Source organism: Melanerpes formicivorus, unplaced genomic scaffold (assembly GCF_026170545.1).
Source record: "Melanerpes formicivorus ecotype bairdi unplaced genomic scaffold, bMelFor1.0.p_v2 SCAF_6, whole genome shotgun sequence".
NCBI lineage: Eukaryota > Metazoa > Chordata > Aves > Piciformes > Picidae > Melanerpes > Melanerpes formicivorus.
Genome location: NW_027142358.1, coordinates 276,182 through 299,203, shown reverse-complemented (window position 1 = coordinate 299,203; position 23,022 = coordinate 276,182). Strand labels below are relative to the sequence as shown.

The 23,022-nt window shown below is 47.2% G+C and overlaps 1 protein-coding gene and 1 long non-coding RNA gene across 2 annotated transcripts; one reads left to right on the top strand and one right to left on the bottom strand.

Moving 5' to 3' along the window:
• Positions 1–1,872: 1,872 nt before the first annotated feature.
• VAX1 (ventral anterior homeobox 1) lies at positions 1,873–8,682 on the bottom strand. The gene is given in 4 exon segments (XM_068139213.1): positions 1,873–4,033; positions 4,035–4,345; positions 6,183–6,370; positions 8,248–8,682. Coding segments are annotated over 4 exon segments (972 nt in total). The 5' UTR covers positions 8,486–8,682; the 3' UTR covers positions 1,873–3,798.
• Positions 7,274–22,472, top strand: LOC137441668 (uncharacterized). Its single transcript, XR_010987471.1, has 5 exons — positions 7,274–7,496; positions 8,490–8,767; positions 13,100–13,222; positions 14,699–14,893; positions 21,211–22,472. It is a non-coding gene; the product is annotated as an uncharacterized lncRNA (long non-coding RNA).
• Positions 22,473–23,022: the final 550 nt, after the last annotated feature.

Sequence of the window (23,022 nt, the reverse complement as noted above, 5' to 3'; positions counted from 1 at the left end):
CAGAGTCTCGAGGAGGGACTGAAACAGGGCTGTGATAACCCTGCACAGGAGTGGGCAACCTGCAGCTTTTGCTCTGACCTCAGCCCAGAAGCAACCTCCAGTAGTGAGGTGGGACAGGTGACATTTGAAGGAGACAGGGGAGAAAAAAAAATAAAAGTGTCTGGAAGTATTTATTTTACTTTGATGCTTAGAAAAGACCCCTTCACACCCCAGGGCACACCCTTGTTTGGAAATATTCACAATTAATTAATGATAATGGTAATAAAAATAAAGGTGTGTACTGAGGAGGGCTGCAAAGCTGTAAAATAAGAATTCCTGCTTCACCGTCCATAATTCAGCTTGACACTGGCTTAAATTGCCTTAAGTGAGGAGCAATGAGCTTACACTGACCGTGGCTCCAGCTCTGGGGCTGTAGATCAGGCTGGTGAACAGTGAAAAAGGGCCTCATGGTGCTTGTATGGGCAGGAACTCCTCTGCTCTCCCCAGATTAAATAATGGACTATCAGAGAAAGCCTCTCTTTAGATGAAGGCACCAGAGACGTCTCTGACTGGTGCTCCCCATCGGCCATAGTGCAGGAGCAGATTTGGACAATGAATTAGCCCCGTCTCTACAGTGGGGAGGCTCCGGTGGGACAAGGCAAATTCATCAGGCAGGACAGCCCCACATGGGGCAGGGGAGTCCAGGAAAGATTTGGGTGGCGGCAGGCCAGGGCTCCTCTCTTTGTCGAGGGCTGCAGCTGATGTGGTGCAGTTCACAGAGGAAAGGCAAAAACATGAACATTCTCCTCTCTCCCACGGTCTCTCCATTTTGCCACACTCAGCTCTTTCCTTTTTAACACTGCTTCCCCTCCCCTTGAAGTTTTTCATTCTTTACCAATAGTTTCAACATCACCTCTTCAAATGTCACTTGTGGTACCCTCCTTCACCCAAGCTGCCCTTCCCCAGACCATTTCTACACACTTAAAAAGAAAAGCAATGAATCTCCATTACCACCACATCCTTGCCTCTTAATCTTGAGCAGTGCATTTGTCCCAGCTGGGACAGGCTCACAGCACAGCCAAGCAGAGGCTGCACCAGGGACAGGAACTGCACCAGGGACCTGAAGCTGGGGAAAAGCTGTGGGGAAGGTGCTATGGTGCCACAGGCAGCTGGGCCTGGGGACCCCTGGTTTGATACCTCACTGCAGCTCGGGAGGAGCCAGGGGCTTGTTGGGGTTGCTTCTGGAAAACATGTGTCCTGCCCTGCACCAGCTGCCCAGCAAAGCACTCCAGGAGCTGGGCTGCCAAGCAGGGTGGAAGCAAGCTGTTGCTTATAAATATCCATAATTTTTCACACAAGTATATATAAATATATATGTATGTATGTGTATTTATATATGCTTAGGTAGATGTATGTAGATGTTGACACATGCACGTGCATTCATAAGCACCTGCCAGGCCCAGAACCCACAGCGGGCAGGGGAAGGGGCTCAGGGAAGAGGAGCCCAGCGGTGGCACCAGGCAGCTCAAAGCACCCAGCTTGCCTCCTTACTGAAGGCCGGGCTGAGATCAGGCCCTGGGGATGGGGAGGGCTGGGCTGGAGCTGGGAAGGGGACTGAGAATGTGCCCCAAACTACCCCAGGAAAGAAGAGATCCCACTCTGTGAAATGCACCTAACTGCCCCCCTCCCACCTCCCGCCTCCCATCGCCTCCCACCCTCCCTCTTCTTAGCAAAAAATAAACATTTTTGTTTTTTTTTAAATGAAAAATCAAGAGAATTACACAGGGGGAGGAATTTGGGGGGGCGGGGGGGGTTGGGCAGCGCACATATTAGATGAAGGCAATTTGAGTGCTAGGAATACAAGACGAAAGTACACCTAATTCCGTCATCATATAGATATAATATATTTCACTCTCACCACATAAATACAAAACATCCAAATATCCAAAACATTCAGAACAAAAGTTAGTAGCAAGGGCTCAGCGCTCGAGTCATTCATTATTATTATTATTATTATTATTAATTATTATTATTATTATCGTTTGTTTGCTTGTTTGTTTGTTTGTTTGTTTTTCCAACTAGTTGCCTAGAAACTTCAGACGTAAATAATTTACAATAAAATTACTATTTTCTTTCTGTCCAGCTCCTTCTGTCCAGTTCTGGTCTATAATTAATTCTATTTACTACAGCAACCATTCCACTTTTTTTTTTCTTTTCTTTTTCTTTTTCTTTTTCTTTTTTTTTTTCCCTATTTTTTTATTTTTTAATGTTTGTGGGTTTCTTGGTTTGGGGTCTTTTTTTTTTTTTTTGGTTACAGTTTGGTGGCACCGATTTTATACAGTTTGTAAACGCCGTGTGTTAAAAGTTTCCAGAAAAGAAAAGAAACTTAAAAACCCGAAGTAAAGAATTGTTGTTGTTGTCGTCGTCGTCGTCGTTGTTTTCCCCCAAAGAACTAGCTAAGTACAGCATCCCTTTTCTGGCAAATTCAAGTACCGAGATTGAACAGGAAATACTCGATCCAGAATACTAGAAGGTGAAACACACATGCTTGTGGCGAAAACAGCAGTAAGAATTAAGGAGAAAAAGGAAAGGGGTGGGGTGGGGGGGTGGGGGAAATAATATTGTTACATAGACGTATTTTAAAGTACAAAAATAACATTAAAAGATACGCTTTTCATATTTTCCGTTCGTTTTAAATGAAACATGAGCGATATACAAGACGGTTATTTTAGCAGGAAGGAAGGCTAAAGGTTTATCATTGTTATTATTCTTTAGATGCACATAGAAATTGTTTGGAAAAAAATAAAATGGGACAAAAAAAATAGAAAGAAAAAAATTAAAAAGAAGAAGAGGAAGAAAAATGACCATCGCAACATCGAATCGAGTCGCAACTTCCATTGTTTATGGAAGCAGATTTGCTTTTGCAGGTAAGGTCCGCAGGACTAGCCCGTGGGAATGCCAAAAAAAAAAAAAAAAAAAAACAACCAAAGGAAAAAAAAATAAAAAAAAAAAAAGGAAAAAATAAAAAGAAACAGGGGGGAAAAAAAAGGGGGGGCGTTGTGTTATCTGGAAGGGAGAGCCAGTTTTACTTAAAATCTCTGCAGCCACTGGCTTCCGTCTCCCCGCTTCGTGCGTGTATTTCCAAGGCAGTCCGTCCCAGCCCTTCCCACATTCAAGGTTTATGGTGAAAAAAGGAAAAAGTTGCTGGACGTTTTCCTGGCTGGTACTAAGGGCAAACGGCAAGGACGTTACCGGGGATGGAAGTGCATTGGGTGTGGGCGAAATAGGGGCCGCAGGTGAAGCCCCCAGACCTTTGTGCTGAGGAGTCACTGAAGCCTGGGATGGGTGGGGGGAAGCCCAGGCATCACCTGGCAGCGCTATCTTCCTCTCTCCGAAATTCTTCCCTCTTTCTCGGCATTGGCTACAGCCGATCTGAAGGAGCCCGGCCAGGCCGCACCCCGTCCGCTCTCGCTCTCCGTCCCTTTCCTAACGGTGTCAAAGCAAACGAACAGACAGACAACCCCCCTCCCCCCGAACGGACAGACGGACCCCTGGGCCAGCGGGGCAGGGGGAGCCGCGGGGGCAGCCCCGCAGGCCCCTCGCCGCGCCCCGACCCCGGCCGCCGCCTCTCCCCACGGGCTCCGGGGCCCCTCTCTCCTCCCCGCTCCGCTCCGCCCCGGCCCGCGGAGGGAACCGCGCCGCGGGGCTCTGGAGGCGGCGGCAAGGGAGGGGGCTGCCGGCAGGCCGCTGCGCCGCCCGTCCCATAAATACCGCCACAAATAGAGACTATAAATATAAATACGGGGAAGTTACTTAGAGTCAGTCCAGTGCTTTTTTCTCAGCGCTTTCTTTATTGTTGGTCCGGGAGTAGGGCTCGAAGGCGGACGAGCTCAGGTAGCGGGCCGACAGTTCTTGCAAGTTGCCCGCCAGCGAGCCGGCCACGGCGAGGGGCGCGGCGGAGGAGAGTCGCCCGGCCACTGAGCCCAGCAGCGCGGGCACCGGCAGCCCGAACAGCCCGTGCCCGGCGGCAGCCGCACCGTGCAGCGCTGCTGGCGGAGGGGGGTACCGCCGCGCTGCTGGCTGCCGGCGGGTGAGGGGAGCCGCCGGTGGGAGCCGCCGCCGCTGCCGCCGCCGCGCTGCCGCTGCCCGGTGCCAGGCCGGGCCCGCGCAGCGCCGAGCCCAGGGCTCCGGTGGCGCAGGGCGGCAGGAGGCCGGGCAGTCCCGGCGGGGAGAGCAGCCGGCCTTGCTCCAGCAGCCGCAGGACGCTGCAGGTGGCGGCGGTCTCGGACACCACCGACCGCAGCTCGGAGTCCTTGCCCTGGTCCTTTTTCTGCTTGGTGCGCCGGTTCTGGAACCAGACCTTGACCTGCAGAGGCCGGGGAGAAAGGCAGGGTCAGCGGGGCGGGGAGGGACGGGAGCCCCCCGCCAAGTGCCCCGGGACCCCGGCACAGCTCCGCGGGGCAGAGCGGGGGAAAACTGCGGGAACGGGGGCGGGCGGGGGGGGCGGGAAAGCTCCAGGCAAGCACTTGTTAACGCAAAGCTTTTAAAAACGCACAAAGCCACCCTCTCCTACTCCACCCAAACCTGACTGCTCCCCTTTTCGGGGTGCGCCCTGAAGGAGCAGAGGGGAATCTCGGGAGTCCTTAGCGCCTTTTTTTTTTTTTCTTTCCCCTCACTGTATCTTGTATCTTCAACCTGAACCGCCTCCCTTTATCCTATTTTATACTGCACGCCGGTAGTTCCCTGCCCTTCCCACACCGCTTTAAAGTAAGCCAGCTCAGCCGGGGCCCCGGAGCCGGACCGGCAGCGGCAGTCGCGCCCTCGCCCCGCTCCCAGGGACCTCGCATGCTGCCACTGCTGTCGTTGCCCGCTCAGGGCCAGCTGCCCTGAGGTTAACAACAGCTCTTCTTTCCCCGTCTCCCGGCCTGCACAGTCTCTCTCCCCTTCTCATCCACCCATTTTAAAGATCTTAAAAGGAATATTGGAAGCTCCTCAATAAAAAAGAACAGCAACAAAAAAGCCACCTCAAACCTAAAACAAACAAACAAACAAACCCCACCCCAACAACCACCAAAACAAACCAACCTTCTCTCCAAACCAAACCAAACCAAACCCAAACAACCAAACCCAGATCACCACCAAACCCCAAAACAACCTAAAAAAACACTCGTGGCTGTTTCTGCAACCTGCGAGCTATTGAATTTGGCAATCTTATGCGGCAAGGGAAAGGAAAAAGCTAATTAGGTTGTCAGCTCAATTTATTGTTGTATGATATTCTGCAGAAATAGGAAACAGGCTTTGAGAAATTTGGTCTTTTTAGACACTTTCCCACAATCTCGACTAGTTTCAACCCTCCTGAAGGCCGTTGGCTGCTCTGCCCTGCAGGATGAGCGGGCAATTCTGCCCCTTGGAAATACAAAGACCCAAAATACAGCCCGAAGTCCAGTTCTGTCCCGGATCTCTTGTGCCCGGGAAAGAGAGCTCAGACGAAACGTCTCGAACTCAGCAGCACCCAGGGGAAGGTGACAACCTTCCTATCCCGGGCTTTTAGCAGCTGTATTCCACTTGCTGCGGGCTGGGAGCAGCTCGGCCTCTCCTCGCTTCTGCACAGCCACGCATCTCCGCACCCGGGGGCAGCTGGCACCGCGGGGCCCGGACCACCGAGCCCCGAAGAGGCAGGGCGGATCCCCTCGGGCCGAGAGTGGTGGGAACCGCACCCCGGTTCGGAAAGGCCTTTGGCTTCGTGGCCAAGCTTCTGCGGCCCCCTCGGGCCACAGAGGCCTTTGGCTTCGTGGCCAAGCTCCCGCTGACCCCTGGGTCCGGGCCGCCTCGCCGTGCACAGACCCACGCAGCCATGGAAGAGCCCACAGGGGCTGTGTGCGGCTTTAGGCAGGGCTGCGACACCCCTCTTCGCTGAGAGCCCCTGGCCAGGGCTCCCATTTCCACGGCCACACACAGTTATAGGTCCCTCGCCGAGCAGAGGGCCCCACTGACCGGACACGCGTGGGCACATAGGGGACTGTCTCAGTCCCTCCAGCAGGCCCGCGCCTCTGCTCGGCAGCTGCTGGGGCCTGCGCGGTGGCGCGCAAGAGGCGCGCAGCGGAGACGACCGTGCCAGGTCCCGTGGCAGGGAGCTGAGGGTCGGTGCGGCGCAGGGGAGGACAGGGCAGGGTAGCCGGGGCTCCCCGTCTCTCTGGGGCTACCTGAGTCTCGGAGAGATTGAGCTGACGGGCGAGCTCGGTGCGCTCCCGCCCCACGACGTACTGGCAGCGCTGGAACTCCATCTCCAGGCGGTAGAGCTGCTCGGCCGTGAAGGAGGTGCGGGTCCGCTTGGGACGGTCCAGATCAAGCCCCTTAGGCAGAATAATCTCTCTGATTGAACCTTTGGCATCTGGCAAAGAAACGCGCAGTCAGCTTTACACCCAGGCAATACTCCTTTTTTTCTTGTTGTTGTTGTGTTTGGTTGGGTTTTTCCCCCTCTCCTCTTTTTCTTTGTTTTTCCTCCCTTTTCTTAACTTTTTCGAGGGAAGGATCAGCCACCAGTGCCCTTCAGACCGAGCCCCGACTAGGTATGTGGAGTAAGGTCCCTGAGATTGCGGCACTGCACCTGGCCACTGCATCCAAGGAAAGGGAAGGGGGGAAAAAAATAAAACAGAGAAGGAAGGAGGGGGCGGCAAGGGCCTAGGGCTCTGGAAATAATCCCCTTAGCCCATTTGAAAATTGGCTTGAATATATTGTACTGCTGGTACGACACTACGGCATCACCCACGGCCCTGCCAGGAAGCTGGGGAGAGATCCTCCAGGCCGGGCTTTGTGCTTGGCGTGCTGGGCTACTCTTTGTTCCCCACGGGCTCCGGGTTAGGGCTTGGTGGAAGCCGCCACACACACCCCACCGCCCCCGAAAATATAAAGCATCTTGATTGTTGTTATTATTATTTAGAACGAGTTTGCAATGCGAAAAGGAGCAGGCAGGAGCTTTAAGGGCACAGACAGCGCTGCCCCCGAGCTGGCTGCCTGCCCACTGAGAATCTGGGGACACCTCCGGCCCACCCAGTATCCCGGGAAAGCATCGCCACAGCCGCTGCTGTGGGGTTTTGGCAAGGACAAGAAGAAGGAGGGGAGAAAAGAAGGAAAGGAAAAAAAAAAAAAAGGGGGGGGAGGGGGGAAGGAAACAAACCAACCCCAAAACAAGTTACCAAACAGCCCGCAGAAACCTCACTTTTCTGGTAACCCTGACCGAAAGAAAGCGGGACAAATCTTATTAACACGACTGTCAAACTAGAGTCAGATTCAGGTTACATTAAAGCCTTCCCAACTTTGCTTTCCGTAATTTTACCTCCTCGGTATGTTTTAAATCAGAGACAACCACATCATTTTAATCTGACCCCTCTCTGGGTCAATCGGTCGCGCAAGGATTAATTATTGTTTACAAGGCCTGCATCGCACTAATTTCGTTCTGATTCCGTTCTCTTCTTTCTCCCCCGAAACGCACCTTAGTAAACCCGAAATTTCTTCAGGTAATGTTTTTCTTTTCTGTTCTTTTCTTTTGAGGGGATAGGATTAGAACGATTTAATTAGTTTAGCCTGCGAGGGAGATGAAGGTTGAGGAAAACGTACAACTATTTATAAAAATAATTGAGAAGCCCTTCGTCATCCCTCCGTTAATTTTTGGTCTGGTGGTTATTTTAAAATCTCCTTTTCTGCTGGTGTGCTGGTCGCGGAGAGAGGGGGGCGAGCGGGAACTCCTGTCCTCCGGAGAGGACTCTCCTGCCTGCTCCGGGAGCCGGGCGAGGCCGCAGCCCCACGCTATTGTACGGAGCAGCGGCTGGATGCGCGGGCGCGGAAGGAGCGCGCTCGGCCGGTGGGGCAGAGCCTCGGCCCTTCCGAGGCAGCGCTGGCCCTGTCGGGCTCCCCGCGGGGACGGGCAGCCCAGGAAACCTCCAAAGCGGTTAAAAAAAGCAGAAGAAGCGGGTTCGGGCCGAAGCGGGGCAAAGCTGGGGAGGAACCACCGCGGCTTAACTTTCCCCCGAGCCGCTGGCCGAAATTCTCCGAAATAAAACCGGTCTGGAGTGGGGCTGCGGGGCACAGCCCAACCGGGGTGTGGAAGTTCCCCCCTGGAGCCGTAGGAAGGGTTTTCAACCCAGGGACGGACCAAAGGCAAAGCAACCAAATACACACATCTCCCGGACGTGAACACTGATCACCTTCCACCCCCCCCACCCCCCACCCCCCCGGCGCCTTCCCCCGCGAAATACCTCAAACTCATACCTCTAACTAGGATCCTCCTGCAATAGTCGGGATCAGCCGAACTAGATTTACTTTTATTACAATCTTCCGTAGCTGCAGAGGCAGAAAAAGTCCCTTGCTGATCCTTCAAAAAAGAAGTAGAAATATTTCCTTCAGACCCTTTGCCTTCCTTGCCCTCTTTATGTCCGTTCTTCGAGACTCGGTTAGCTTCAGTCTCTGAACTGCATCTAACGTCCATTTTGTCTTGTTTCCCAAACATGTAGTGCAATAAAAACAAACCACAAGGAAAAAAAAAAAAAAAAAGAAAAAAGAAGAAAAAAGAGCCACCACCTCAAAAAAAAAAATTATAGAAGAGCAGAAGAAGAAGACGAAGTCTATGCTTCTATGCTGGATATTGCACGGCTTAGGGTCAGATCGGTGGGGATCTGTAAAGCACCTTGAATAAGGAAGGTCGGGTTTTATCCCACTGGAAAAGCAGCGGCTTCCTCAGTCCCAACGTCCTAATGTGACTGTCCAGCTTCCCAGAGCGCCCAGTGATCAGGTACTCAACAGTACAACTCTAAAATGATTTAATGTCTGCCTTATTACAGAGACATGTAGTTGTTAGACACACAGAGGGACGCGCACTCGCTGTTTCAATTGATTACGGGTAATTTTGCAGCCTCCACATTTAGGTTACCTCATGAATACACTAAATTGTTTGGATAATATATCAGATCGTAATGGATGGTTTGTGTGCTTGTCCCCAATCAAGTAGAGTTTAGCCAGTGAATAAACTGAAATGATTGGTCTTGCTTTCAGGAAACACACAATCAAAAGACTGAGACTTCCAGAAAGAAAAAAAAAAAAAAAGGGAAAAAAAAAAAAAAAAGGGGGGGGGGGAGGGGGGGGAGAGAGGGGAAAAAAAAAACTTTTGACAAGATTCACCCTGAATTGTTAGCACCATTAGCAGCCATTATTAACTTTCTTCAGCATGCCTTTGACCTCCCGATTATATAGTGGCTTTCTCCAAAGCACGGCAAATAAATCTGAATAAAGCTGCTCGGAAAGGCTGGAAAAATGCAGTTGTAGGGGGGTGGGGGGGGTGGGAAAAAAAAGGGGGGGGGGGTAAAAAAGCCCCCTGAGTTCTAAACAAACAAACAGATCCCCAGCACGCATGCAGGAGAAGGGAAAAAAAAAAGTTCTTCCTCCAAGCAGATCTCTCTCCAAGGAAGCAGGTTATCTTGGCCAGCAGAAATCCTCCTTAACACATCTCCCCACAGACAGCCATCTTAAACTCCTACCTCTCCTTATTTCAGTCCCGATACTTGCTTTTTTTGTGCTTCTCCCTCTGTGTGTGTGCGTGTGCGTGCAAGTGTGTGCGTGTGTGTGTGTGTGCTAATTCTGCACCTTCGCGAACACTGAACCTATTCGCGGAGCCTGCTCATTGGGGAAAAGGAAAAAAAAAAGAAAGGAAAAAAAAAGAGAAGGAAAAAAAAAAAAAAAAAAGCCAGCTTTGTGTGCAGTGGATCCAGGAGGGGGGGAGAAAGGGAGAGGGGGAGAAAGAGAGAGAGAGAGAGGGAGGGAGGAAGGGAGGGAGGGAAAGAGAGAGAGAGATAGCCCGTGAAAAATCTCGACTGCGTGATCCACTAAAGGAGAAAAAAAAAAGTTTTACTCTAGCGATTTCATTGTTTCTGCTACAATATCTTGGAGAACCGCAACAGCCAGTAATCCAATAAGACCATTGATTAGGCTACAATGATTCAATTCAAGCAAATGGCCTTGTGCAAAGAGCATGCTCCAGTCCTTCTTGTCACCTTGCAGGGCAGAAGCCCTCTTCATGCTGCTCTCCTTATTCATTCCTTTATGGGAAATGTAGAGCAAAAGGAGTGAAAGATGGCAATTATCTAATTGGACTATTAACAAACAATTCTCTGAGTGTGGCTGTCTGGCAGTGGTTCTCGGGTGAGGTGAAAGGCCACATGTTGCACTGGCCCCATTCACAAAGAGTTTAGGGGCCTGAGAGGGAGAGAAAGAATTTTCCCTGAGAATTTTTCGCTGGAGTATCCATCAGGCATGCTCCTCTCTGCCTCGGTCCTCTGCCTGCCTGGGCTGATGCCTGGGAATTTTCCCCACCTGAGGCAGGCTAGAGGAGCTGCACGTTTTACTGCAGGCAATATCGATGGGTACGAGCAGAATGTGGTGCCCTTGCCAAGGCAGCTCAGCCCCACTGGCCTCATCCTGCTGCTGCTGGAGGAGTAACAGCCCTTGCCCCACAGGACCAATTCTTTGTCCAAGATGGTGTAACCCAGTGAAGGATTCAATGCTGGGGCCTAATTGCTATAAACAGAAGATTTGGGGATGGCAGGAGAAGAAAGAAGAGAAGGAAGGGGAAAGAAAAGATGGGAAAGGAAGGGGAAATAGGAAAGGAAAGGAAAGGAAAGGAAAGGAAAGGAAAGGAAAGGAAAGGAAAGGAAAGGAAAGGAAAGGAAAGGAAAGGAAAGGAAAGGAAAGGAAAGGAAAGGAAAGGAAAGGAAAGGAAAGGAAAGGAAAGGAAAGGAAAGGAAAGGAAGGAAAGGAAAGGAAAGGAAAGGAAAGGAAAGGAAAGGAAAGGAAAGGAAAGGAAAGGAAAGGAAAGGAAAGGAAAGGAAAGGAAAGGAAAGGGGAGGAAAAGGAAAAAGGAAAGGAAAAAAGGAAAAGGAGAAAGGAAAGGAAAAAAGGAAAAGGAGAAAGGAAAGGGGAAAAGGAAAAGGAAAAAGGAAAAGGAAAAAGGAAAGGGAAAAAGGAAAGGGAAAAAGGAAAGTGATGGGAAAAAAAAGGATAAAGACAAGGATGACTGTTCATAGCTACATTTCAATGAGTTGTCCTTAGTGGGAATCTTGAATTTTGGTAGTTTTCCCACTAATTACAGAATATTTTATTTTTATTACCTGAAAAGTCAGATTGAGTCTGAGGTGTCCCTAAGATTTTCATTTCAACTATATTTATACATACAACTGGAGGTGGAATGTCTTTATTATGGACCAGGTTTTATTCTTCCTTTCAGGCAATGCATCTCAGCAATCTCTGCTGCTCTGTTGTTATTAGTTACTACTTGTATGGCAGTCATACCCAGGGGCCCCGAATAAATCACAGCCCCATTGTGCAAGGCTTCATGCAGATATAGAGAGAGGATGGAATGAGTTCATTTTCTCTCTGGATTTGCAGTGCTGTGCAAAAGCCTGTTGTGTGAAGGGATGCTCGTGAAACAGCACATTTAAGGAGGACTTGGTCCTTTCAGAGGAAGTGCAACAAGTGGATGCTGATTAGTGAGGACATTCTTCGTGTGGCTGAGGTCTGGGTTCATGTAAGCTTTGCTGCGTGACGTACATAAACATATACATCTGTATATATGCATAGGCAAGGGAGTATCAACAGCCCTGCCTGAACTCCATGGTCTTAACGGCCTTTCCCAGCCTAAATGATTCTGTGTCTGCATGGCAGGTTTGTTTCGTGCTAAAACAAAGTTGTATTAAAACCATTTTTTTGCATAATAGATAATTTGTAGTCAGAATAGGCATAATGATGCCCATTGAAAAGTCTGCTGTGAAATACAGAGAGCAATTATAATTATATTTGCATAGGTGTGTGGGAGTATGTGTGTGACGTTTCCCCTCCATGTTTTTCGTTGTGCAAGTGCCTAGGTACAGGCCATAATAACAAACATGGAGCTATTGAACTCAATTACACTGTTTGAAGCAAAGTATCTGGAGATTAAATATTGTATTTGTGTGTTAATCTGGCTTTTTTTTTTTGTGTGTGTGTGTGTTTAATTACAACAAGGACTTGATCCAAAGCTCAGTAAAGGTCAGGGGAATTTTGTTCTGCATGTGTAATACCTTAAGAAATGCATTGCAACCCCCTTTTTCTTCATAGAAATCAGTGCTATAAAAAGGCTTTCCCCTATTAAGTCAGTTAAATATGCTTCCACACATTAAGAAGACTAATCCTGGAGCAAACTTGTAGTGAGCAGACAAGTCTATCCACACATGGCTCAGCTGCTTTACTTGAGGTCTCCTCATCTGCAACAAACGGCCAAGTCCAGAAACAACATCAGGAAATTCGAGTTTTTGCCATGTATGAAGTCAACATTTTTGTTAGCCTGAAATTCCTTTCAGATACTCTCCTTTACTTTTTCCACAGCAGACTTTAAATAAAGCACTCTTAAATCTTATATTCCTTTCAGGAGATGACATGGCTGCTTCTTCCTGTAGTAACTCTGAGGATCTCGGTAGTTTCAGCGTGCTTACATCTACACATGCGTGCCTCTGGATAAGCAGATTAGGAGTTACCTCTTTTCCATGCTTAAAAATGACTCAGCACACTATGCAGGCACTCCCTGGCTGTTCTTTGCTGTGGAGACTCTCTTGTTGTTTTGAAAATACACTTTTATTAGCTTGTATTAGCCTATGGAAGACTGATTTGTTGGTTTGTTGGGGTTTTTTTTGGTTGGTTGGTTGAGTTTTGTTCCTCATTGACTGCCACTATTTTTATGACTTTTGTCTCTATTTCATGGGCAGGAAAGATAGGCATTGTTACTGCTACATCCTAAACTCTTCTTTGACAAAGACATCTTCCTGGCCTAAATTCTCTTGAAGGCTTGCATGCCAAGGAGTCTGTGCATGGTGCTAAATTGCTACTGAGCTTCAGGGCATATGCTTGGAGTTAAAAGATTCATCAAATGGATCCTGTGTTTAATTCACTTAATTTACTATACAAAATGGAATCCTAGCTAACTGATATTCCTTATGGCTACCAGCTTTTGTCTGCTTGGAGAGTCACCTCTTGCCCTCCTTTGCAGTCTCTGCATTACAGAGTCCTCCTAATAGACTCTGTCTTTCGTGGGTGTTTACAGGTCTTAGCTGAAGAGGAAAATGGAGCCAGCCCAGCACCCACAGACAGGTGGGTTAATCTAAACACCTGACAACCTGCTCTGCTATCTGCCACAGGCATCCTGTGCTGCCCAGCCAGGATAAAGGTAAGAAGAGGAGTAAAAGCTTCCCCAGCACCCTCTCTCACCCTTAGCTAAAAAAGCATGGCTCAGAGATCTTCTAAAAGACCTATTTCTGTGTTTGATAGCCCTAAGTAGATTTAATTTCCATTAATTTGCCTAAGTATTTTTAGGCCAATGACTTGCTTTTGAATTTACAGGTGCTTTTAGCAGGCACCTGCAAGGCACATTTGGAGTTTTTTGGATACTTTAGCACAAGGAACACCTGCAAGGAACATTTGGAGTTTTTTGGGATACTTTAGCACAGGGAACATGAACTGGTACCTTGGAGGTGAATATTTTTCTGGTTGTTTCAAATTAAAAGAGACTATGATAGTTGCTTATAATGATAGAATAGAATAGAATAGAATAGAATAGAATAGAATAGAATAGAATAGAATAGAATAGAATAGAATAGAATAGAATAGACCGGGTTGGAAAAGACCTTCGAGATCGAGTCCAACCTATCACCCAGCACCATCTAATCAACTAACCCATGGCACCAAGTGCCCCATCCAGTCTCTTCCTAAACACCTTCAGTGGTGGTGACTCCACCACCTCCCTGGGCAGCACATCCCAATGGCCAATCTCTCTTTCTGGGAAGAACTTCTTCCTAACATCCAGCCTAAACCTCCCCTGGCACAGCTTGAGACTGTGTCCTCTTGGTCTGTCACAGGTTGCCTGGGAGAAGAGACTAATCCCCACCTGGCTACAACCTTCCTTCAGGTAGTTGTAGACAGGAATGAGGTCTCCCCTGAGTGTCCTCTTTTCCAGGCTAAGCAACCCCAACTTCCTCAGCCTCTCTCATAGCGCTTGTTCTCCAAACCTCTCTGCAGCTTTGTTGCCCTTCTCTGGACATGTTCCAGCAACTCAACATGTTTCCTAAACTGAGGGGCCTAGAATTGGACACAGTACTCAAGGTGTGGCCTAACCAGTGCTGAGTACAGGGGCAGTAAGACTTGATTACATGTGGAAATGTCAAGGAACTTCTATGAAGAAGTCCTACCACACATCCAGCACCCTTTGTCAGTGCTAGAGGCAAAGGAAGGAGAAACAGGAAATCTCATCATTGTATGTGCACAGGTACCACATTTCTTTTGGACAGAACACTCCTGTCCAGTGTAAGTAACACTCTTTGAGTGGAGTAGAAGATGATCCTCATGAAAACAGGAGGTTCACCAGAAGGTTCTCCTTTCATACAGGTCTCAGTGCTGTGTTAATTGCCTGGAACTCTGAGCACCTTCTTGGCACAAAGTGCACCCAATCATTAACAACTCTGTTGCTCTTGCAGGTATTTGCTGCTAGGGAGGAAATTAGAATACAACTTAAGATGAACTCTGGAAATGTCAGCATATACATAATACTGTGCATGCTAAGCCCTTGATTGAGGATGGCAATTTGTCCTAGTGGGAACTGGCTCCATTTCCTGCAAGTGAGCACAGGAATGGTCCTCTTCCCACACAGGTGAGCAGGATCCTTGAAGAGCAGGACCATGTCTTTATCTGGAAGCTTTACACCGTCTTTGCAGAAGAGAACTGAAGTCTTTGACTCGGCTCAGCTTTCTGTGTGAAGTGGAAGATAAGGCAGTCACATTTGTGGTAGTCTGCATGGCTGGAAACAGAACTAATTCCACTTTCCCAAGGACTGATGCCTGCCCAGGTATGTTTGTTTTGTTCGGTAGCCCATGGGTCTCTGGATCATGACGTAAAAGACACCACATTGTGTTTTATATGAAATTACATGTCACAGGCTCACAAGCACTCCAAAAGGTACAAGAGCAAGGCAAAGGTAATTTCTTTTTGTCTTGCCAGTGGGCAATAGCATCATGTGTTGGCATGAAATAAGAACACAGTTCTATTCCCAAATAGGCTTCACCAGCTCTTCTGTAAGTGTTGTGTCCTTTGTGTCTGTGCCCTGTATGTTTCTCCCTGAGCAAGCCCTTCACAAGACAGCTGTTTAAAATAAATAAGCATATCCAGGCATCTACTAAAAATGAAGGCTCAGATCAAGATAATCGATGTTATTCTTTGTAGCTGTTACATTCCTGTGCTTTGCTGTGCTCCTGATGCAGAACACAGGACTAGCTGCTTCTTAATTTTCCTGCATACTTTGCCAGTAATTGCAGTATTGTCTCTTCCAGATACTAAACTGAGCATATTGGCAGGACTCAGCAGTGCTGTTCTGGAGGCTAGTAATAATGAGCATGAGTATCACATGTGTATCATGATTAATCACGTTGTGGTCATTATGAGCTGCCCCTTACAGTTATCAATCTGGACAGTAGATTAATACAAAGCTTCATTGCCTGTATCATGCCCATGGCATCTGCAAGCCATCTAAACAATGGGGAGACATGGTTCTTTTCATGAGGGAAAACTGTGAATTGAGAGGAAATGCTGCTTGTTCTCTGACAACAGACCGAGAGTCTTTGGTTTCAGCCTCAGCTGTGCCACTGACTCCCTCTGCAACCACCAGCACCTGAATATTCAGACTCCCTCTGCCTTCATTTCACCCTCTCCTGATGGGGGTATTATCTTTATCAAATTTGCTTGAGCACTCATGATTATTTGTCACCTCAAAGGCCCATGAGCCTTCACTGTCAGCACTAAAGCTCTTGCAATCCTATTCATTGCCATAGTCAATAGAAGCTTGAAGGCTATCTCAGTATGTGAGGGGAAGTCTGCAAACGTGATGCATTCAGGGGAGCAGATGTGATCTGTAATTTTTTCAGTACTTGGAGTTTTAGCATTGAGGACCTATTTATTAAAAAAAAATAATCAGATTTTGGGTTAATAGAGCTCAGTTCTTTCATTCTGCAAGCCTAAATGAGATCAGATTGAACACAAAGCATGTCTCAAATACTCATAGTCTCAAGGAACCAGGGGAAGGCAGTAGAGGACAATCTTGCTGAGCTGAGTCTGTTCCTTAGGTACTGTGTAAGCAACTAGAGTGATGTGAGAGATCAAAAGCCATCCCTTCACTCTGAAGTGAGATAAACTGTCATCACTCCAAGGCTAGTGTAGTATAGTAGACTTGGTGAAAATCTTGAAATGCTTTTTTTTCCCCCTATTGCTGGTTTTACCTTATTATCAAGTTCTGCCATGTGAAAGTGGGAAATGTCAACAGAAGCCACAAGTACAAGCCAAGTATAAACTTGCCTGTTTTGGACAGATTTGTCTACTGTGGTGCTTTGGTTACATCCAACAAGCAAGAGGCTAAATAGGAAGTTCTCAAACTATAGATCTTGAGGGTTAGTTCTTACCAGAAAGAGAAATGTGGCCACGTTTACAGGAAGTTTTTAGACTGAATGTGTAGCTTGGATACTGGCAAGGTTTTCTTGCTTGAAATACAGTTAACATTTCAGATGGACAGTTGAAGCAATGGCTCAATATAATTCCTAACACTTTGTCAGGGAAAATGCTGGAAAAGGTAGGCAAAAAGTCAACACAGCTTAGTTTGTTAAAACCTGTTGGAGATTGTGGGTTGGATTAGGTGGCTTTGCTTTATGGTGAATACTTTGTCTGGTAGATTTAAGCACACTGGGAGGCTGAGCATCACGGTGTCAGACAACTCTGAACATGGCTAAATGCAAGGTGATGCAAATCATTAGTGATTAGCTGGACAGCTGAAAAGGACTGAAAAGTCCTGAATTTCCAGGAATCTCTGTGGAAAAAGAATCTGCACCAGGACTCATCAGTGTCTTATTCACCTGAATAGAATGGAATGGAATGGAATGGAATGGAATAGGATAGGATAGGATAGGATAGGATAGGATAGGATAGGATAGGATAGGATAGGATAGGATAGGATAAGATAGGATAGGATAGGATAGGATAGGATAGGATAGGATAGGATAGGATAGGATAGGATAGGATAGGATAGACCAGGTTGGAAGAGACCTTCAAGATCATCGCATCCAACCTATCAACCAATCCAACACACCTAAACAGCTAAACCATGGCACCAAGCACCCCATCAAGTCTTCTCCTGAACACCTCCAATGATGGCAACTCCACCACCTCCCCAGGCAGCCCATTCCAATGGGCAATCATTCTCTCTGTATAGAACTTCTTCCTAACATCCAACCTAAACCTCCCCTGGTGCAGCCTGAGACTGTGTCCTCTTGTTCTGGTACTGGCTGCCTGGGAGAAGAGACCAACCTCTGCCTGTCTACAACCTTCCTTCAGGTAGTTGTAGAGAGCAATAAGGTCACTCCTGAGTCTCCTCTTCTCCAGGCTAAGCAACCCCACCACCCTCAACCTCTCCTCATAGGGCTTGTGTTCCAAACCCCTCACCAACTTCGTTGCCCGTCTCTGGACTCGTTCCAGCAAGTCAACCTCCTTCCTAAACTGAGGGGCCCGGAACTGGACACAGGACTCAAGGTGTGGCCTAACCAGTGCAGTGTACAGGGGCAGAATGACCTCCCTGCTCCTGCTGGCCACACTGTTCTTGATGCAGGCCAGGATGCCATTGGCCCTCCTGGCTGCCTGGGCACACTGCAGGCTCATGTTCAGCCTACCATCAACCAGTACCCCCAGGTTCCTCTCTACCTGGCCGCTCTCCAGCCACTCTGACCAATCTATACCAAAAGCTTAAAAAAACCCAAACAACCAAACCAAAACTAAACCCAAACAAACCCAAAACCCCAAACAAAACCAAATGAAACAAAACAGAAGTTTATTTGTATTTATTGAGCAGAGATAAAGCAGACTGCCAAAAACATCAGGATATGCCATAGGATTATGCCATAAATCCATATTAACTTTGTGATTGTTCTTTTTATCCTCTTCTCTCATGAGATATGTAGCACAGCCCAAAAATGTTCAAGAAATGAGAACAGAAATCATTACAGGGCTACTGGGATTAATGCATGAGAGATGGCAAAGTCTAGAATTATTTTGCTGGGAAGGAGAAGGTAAAAGTAGAGCTGATTTTAGAGGTAAAAATTCTCAGGCACATAGCACTGGACTTTGTTTTTCTTCTATCACATGGGGACAACCACCAGGTTAAGTCACAAAGCAGCACATTTAGAATGAAAAGTAGATGCTCAGACATGTATCACCTATGGCAGTTGCTGTTTGCAGGAGGTTATTGAGGCAAATACCTTGGCTTGATTTTAAAGTGAACTGGATGTTGTTAGGGTTTCCTTATCACACAAGGTTGAAAGCAGAGATTAGTGTGATTGAAGTTTACACCTTAGGCTGGACGTTGATCAGGTGAAGGAGTGGTGCAGAAGTACATCAGTTTGGGCTTTAGTTTGTTCTTCCTTGAATTATTTGGTGTAGGGTATTTTGTAATACATCGGAAAGCCTCGTGGCATTGTGTAGGAAGAAGCTGGGGTAGCATATTCTGGATAGCAGTTAACATTAAAATGTATTACTGTGAAACTTGTGCCTCTGGTAAGAGAAAGTATGAGTGTGATCAGTGGAAGAGACAAATCATTGGGATAAACAGATCATAGGGGAGGTGGGAAAACAGTTAGTGAAAGCATTTAATCTTACATGTTCTATCCATAGGAAAGGACATTTTAGCTTGAGCTTCAACATTAGTAGGAAAGGCAAATGTGCAAGGATTATTGGTTCCAAAATATGCTTCTGTCAAGCAAAGGGACACTTCACCAGTAGTTTTGTGCAAGGCTGGAGGTAGAAAGGTCCAGGCATATCTAATCTACTGTGTACAAGGCATACCTAATAAATTGTAAGACTAAAAGAACAAGCTGTCTTCTGCTGGTACAGTACCCAACACATGTAGGACAGCTCAGCAAGTGATGCTCTGTAAAGCCAGGTATGTTGAACTCTGGAGCACTGGCAAATGCTTTGGGACTGTGCTTTGTTTTTTCCACAGAGCAGAGGCAAGGACAAGGAGGTGAAGAGAATAAGGCAATGAGATCTTTTGTACCAGTAGGCTCCAGCAGATTCCTTTGACAATGGGATCTACCAAATCTGGAAACCAAACTCCTTGAGCACTTTTATAGTAGAAGGCTCATTTGCCTCTCTAGGCACAAAAGAAGGATGATTTATTATAGTTTCAAGTTCCTAGGGGGAAATCATCTATATGACAGAGTAATACAGTCTGGAGTTCAGATCAGTGCCAGATGATTTCTAACATTTCCTTTTGCATGAAAGGTGTAGTGCTGGACAGAGAGCTGCTGCACTGTAAAGGAAGTAAAACCCTGGGCAGTAAAAAGGCAATAGTCATCTTTTTACCATATCACTCAGTTTCCTACTAATGGATAGAAAAGAATTTACACTCTTTTGCTTATTAATTTATACAATATAGACATGCAAAGTTCAAATAACAGCATGTTTCTGAACACAGGTACACTCCTGGGATATTGTTTGGCTATTTCTTTTGCTAGAATGTTTCTTCCTCCTACCAGAAGCAGGGAGGTCATTCTGCCCCTGTACTCATCGCTGGTTAGGCCACACCTTGAGTGCTATGTCCAGTTCTGGGCCCCTCAGTTTAGGAAAGATGTTGACTTGCTGGAAGGTGTCCAGAGAAGGGCAACAAAGCTGGGGAGGGGTTTGGAGCACAGCCCTATGAGAAGAGGCTGAGGGAGCTGGGGTCGCTTAGCCTGGAGAAGAGGAGGCTCAGGGCAGACCTTATTGCTGTCTACAACTACCTGAAGGGAGGTTGTAGCTAGGTGGGGGTTGGTCTCTTCTCCCAGGCAACCAGCACCAGAAGAGGACACAGTCTCAAGCTGTGCCAGGGGAGGTTTAGGCTGGATGTTAGGAAGAAGTTCTTCATAGAAAGAGTGATTTGCCATTGGAATGTGCTGCCCAGGGATGTGGTGGAGTCACCATCACTGGAGGTGTTTAGGAGGAGGCTGGCTGAGGCACTTGGTGCCATGGGTTAGTTGATTAGATGGTGCTGGGTGATAGGTTGGACTTGATGATCTCAAAGGTCTTTTCCAACCCGGTCTATTCTATTCTATTCTATTCTATTCTATTCTATTCTATTCTATTCTATTCTATTCTATTCTATTCTATTCTACCACTCAATAATGCCAGAAAAATTGAATTATATTAATAATAACTATAATCCCCATGTCTATTTGTGCTCCTGATGCTGTGCAGAAAGACTGAGTATGCTTTAGGATATTTGCAATCTGAACAAGACTAACTGGATAAGAGAAGACATGTGGTTTATTTTATTATTATTATAGATGGAAGAAAGCATTTTCTTTTATTTTATAGCTGGAAAAACAAGCAGCATAACAAATGCTGCATTTTCCCAGTGGTGCCAGATGAACTGAATGGGATCCTCAGGGCAGTGCTCTAGCTCTAAGACAATACACCAAAATAATTCAGGAAACAGGGGGGTTACTCAGCAGGGAAGATGGAAAATTTCCAAGGCCTCATTGTGGAGCTCTAAGGTGTGGAAATAATGCTACCTACTCCTTGCCTCTTTATACGGCAACATACAACATCCATGTGATGTCTAGCTGTGAAGGACAAATGTTTGGCCTATTTTTCAAAGGACCTGTTCCTGAAATGCTTTTTCAGATCCCCATGTACCAGGTAAGAGAAGCAGAGGTCCAGCCATAGCAACCTTTTCCAGTTCAGGAGGATGCACAGCCCTGAGGACTGATTCTAAGCTCTTCCGCAGAGACACAGTGCTACTGATGTTATTAAAACTGCTCTTGATTTAGACTCCTGCCAGATTAAGGTCAACTCCAGTGACTGCTCAGTTAGCAACCTGCTGCCTGTTTAGTAGGAAGCTGTTTCACACCATTTTTGGGGTCTTATGTTTATCTGTTTTATTTGTTACACCTTCATTTCCTCTTAATGAAGAGCGGAACTGGACCTTTCGATATCTGTCTCCTTTTATTGTGGGAACTAATTCACCATCATTTTGGCAGCCCTCCTACTAATGTCAATAGGAATTATGTACCTTGAATGGAGGAGAATGAGGCCATAACTGTTTAAGAATTATGCTATTATTAAGACAGCACAATGTGTTTTATTTTTATATAGAACATTACATATGAAGAGTCAAAACCACTTTGCAGAGAAAAGGGATAATAGACTGTACTTCATGGAGCTGTTTGGAGTGGTGCTCTGATTCAGAAGGAAAAGGACAAATGATTGTACAGATGTGAAGAGAATAGCAGAAAAGCTGGACCTTGAAGGCAATAAAGCAGCCAGTAAGTTTCCTGTCAGAACAGACACGGCAAAGGGGAAATGGAAAGCTGAACTGCTGAAAAGAGCTAAATGTCAGCTGGGCAGAAATAAAAAGATGTAAAACTCCAGGATGGAGTAACCCCTCAGTCCTCTTCCTGTCAAACACAAGCCAGTGCTTAGCTTTCAACTAGGCACCACAGGTGAGTGTCCATTTACATGGAGCATATTTTACAGAAGCACAGAATCAAACAGGTTCAAGAGACCTCTAAGATCATCAAGTCCAACTGATCACCCAACCTTATCTAACCAACTAGACCATGGCACTAAGTGCCTCATGAAGTCTTGTCTTAAACACCTCCAGGGACGTCGACCCCACCACCTCCCTGGGCAGCCCATTCCAATGGCCAGTCTCTCTTTCTGTGAAGACCTTCTTTCTAAGATCAAGCCTGAACTTTCCCCTGCACAGCTTGAGACTGTGTCCTCTTGTTCTGTTGCTAGTTGCCTGCTTGTGTCATCCTGAAAGATGAGATGTGTTGTGGGGATGCTGCACAATGCAGCCACCTACCAAATGGGTCACCACAGCATCCTGCCAGCACTGGGTGATGAGAAAAGGCAGGGCAAGATGGGCAACACAGGGCTGTGCTGTCCCTTTTTTTTCTGTACAGTCTTTACAGCTAGGGAAGAACATCACCCACTTGCTCAAAATAGGCAGGTTGGGTCAGGCTGAGTGGAGTGAAGGGCCACAGGAAGGGTGGTCGGTGGGAATAGCTGCTTCCCTGCTTCTTTATCAGATGAAGAGTCAGTTGAGCTGGGAGGGAAGCCCCAGCTAACGGTCCTTTCAGGTAAACGAGTTCCACATCTGCATTTCTTTTCATTTCATTATGTTCCTCACCTTCCTGTGCCTCCCTCCCTTCCCTTCCTTTTTAACGGGACCCATCCCACTGCCTGCAGGCTTCCAGGAATAAAAGGGACATGTGCTTTCATCATAGCCATTTCCATGCTCACAGCTTGTGCAGCAGGATGTGAGCCCTCTTCCAGGCAGCTCTGGTCCTGCCAGCGGTGTGGCAGACACAGCACCCTGCTGGGGCCAGAGGCCTTGGGAGCTTCAGGGGAAACCATAGCAGTGCTGATTTTGCTGTATCTGACTACCAGCCCTGGGTCTACATAAGGTGCAGTTGCTGAAGTAGCTGAAATATAGATGAGCCCAAAGGCTGTCTCTTCCTCCAGGAGGAATTCTCTGGAGGATCTGGAAACACAGCATGTGCTGCATCTCCTGCCTGCCTTCCACCCCACTGCCTCCTAGCTTCTCTGCAGGGCTGGGTGTTGACACTCATTCTGTGGTGGGGGCTCTTCAGCCCAGTTGCAATCCCTCTCTGCAGCAGCACAGGTAAGCTGCACACAGCAGGCAGTGTGGGCTCTGCCAAAGGACTGTTTAGGGCAGATGAAACAGTCCAACCCAAATACATTTCATAGGTAGAGGCATGCATATGACCATCCCAAACATCTCCCTCATGTTGTGATGGGTTATAAAGCTCATTCTGCATAGTCTGGGATGATTTTGCTGCTGCACCTTCATCTGCAGCTCAGTCTTCCAGGACAGCAGGTCTCATTCTCAGAAAGGCTAAAAAAAAAGTTGCAGAAAGTTGCTGTTCCATGAATTTGATC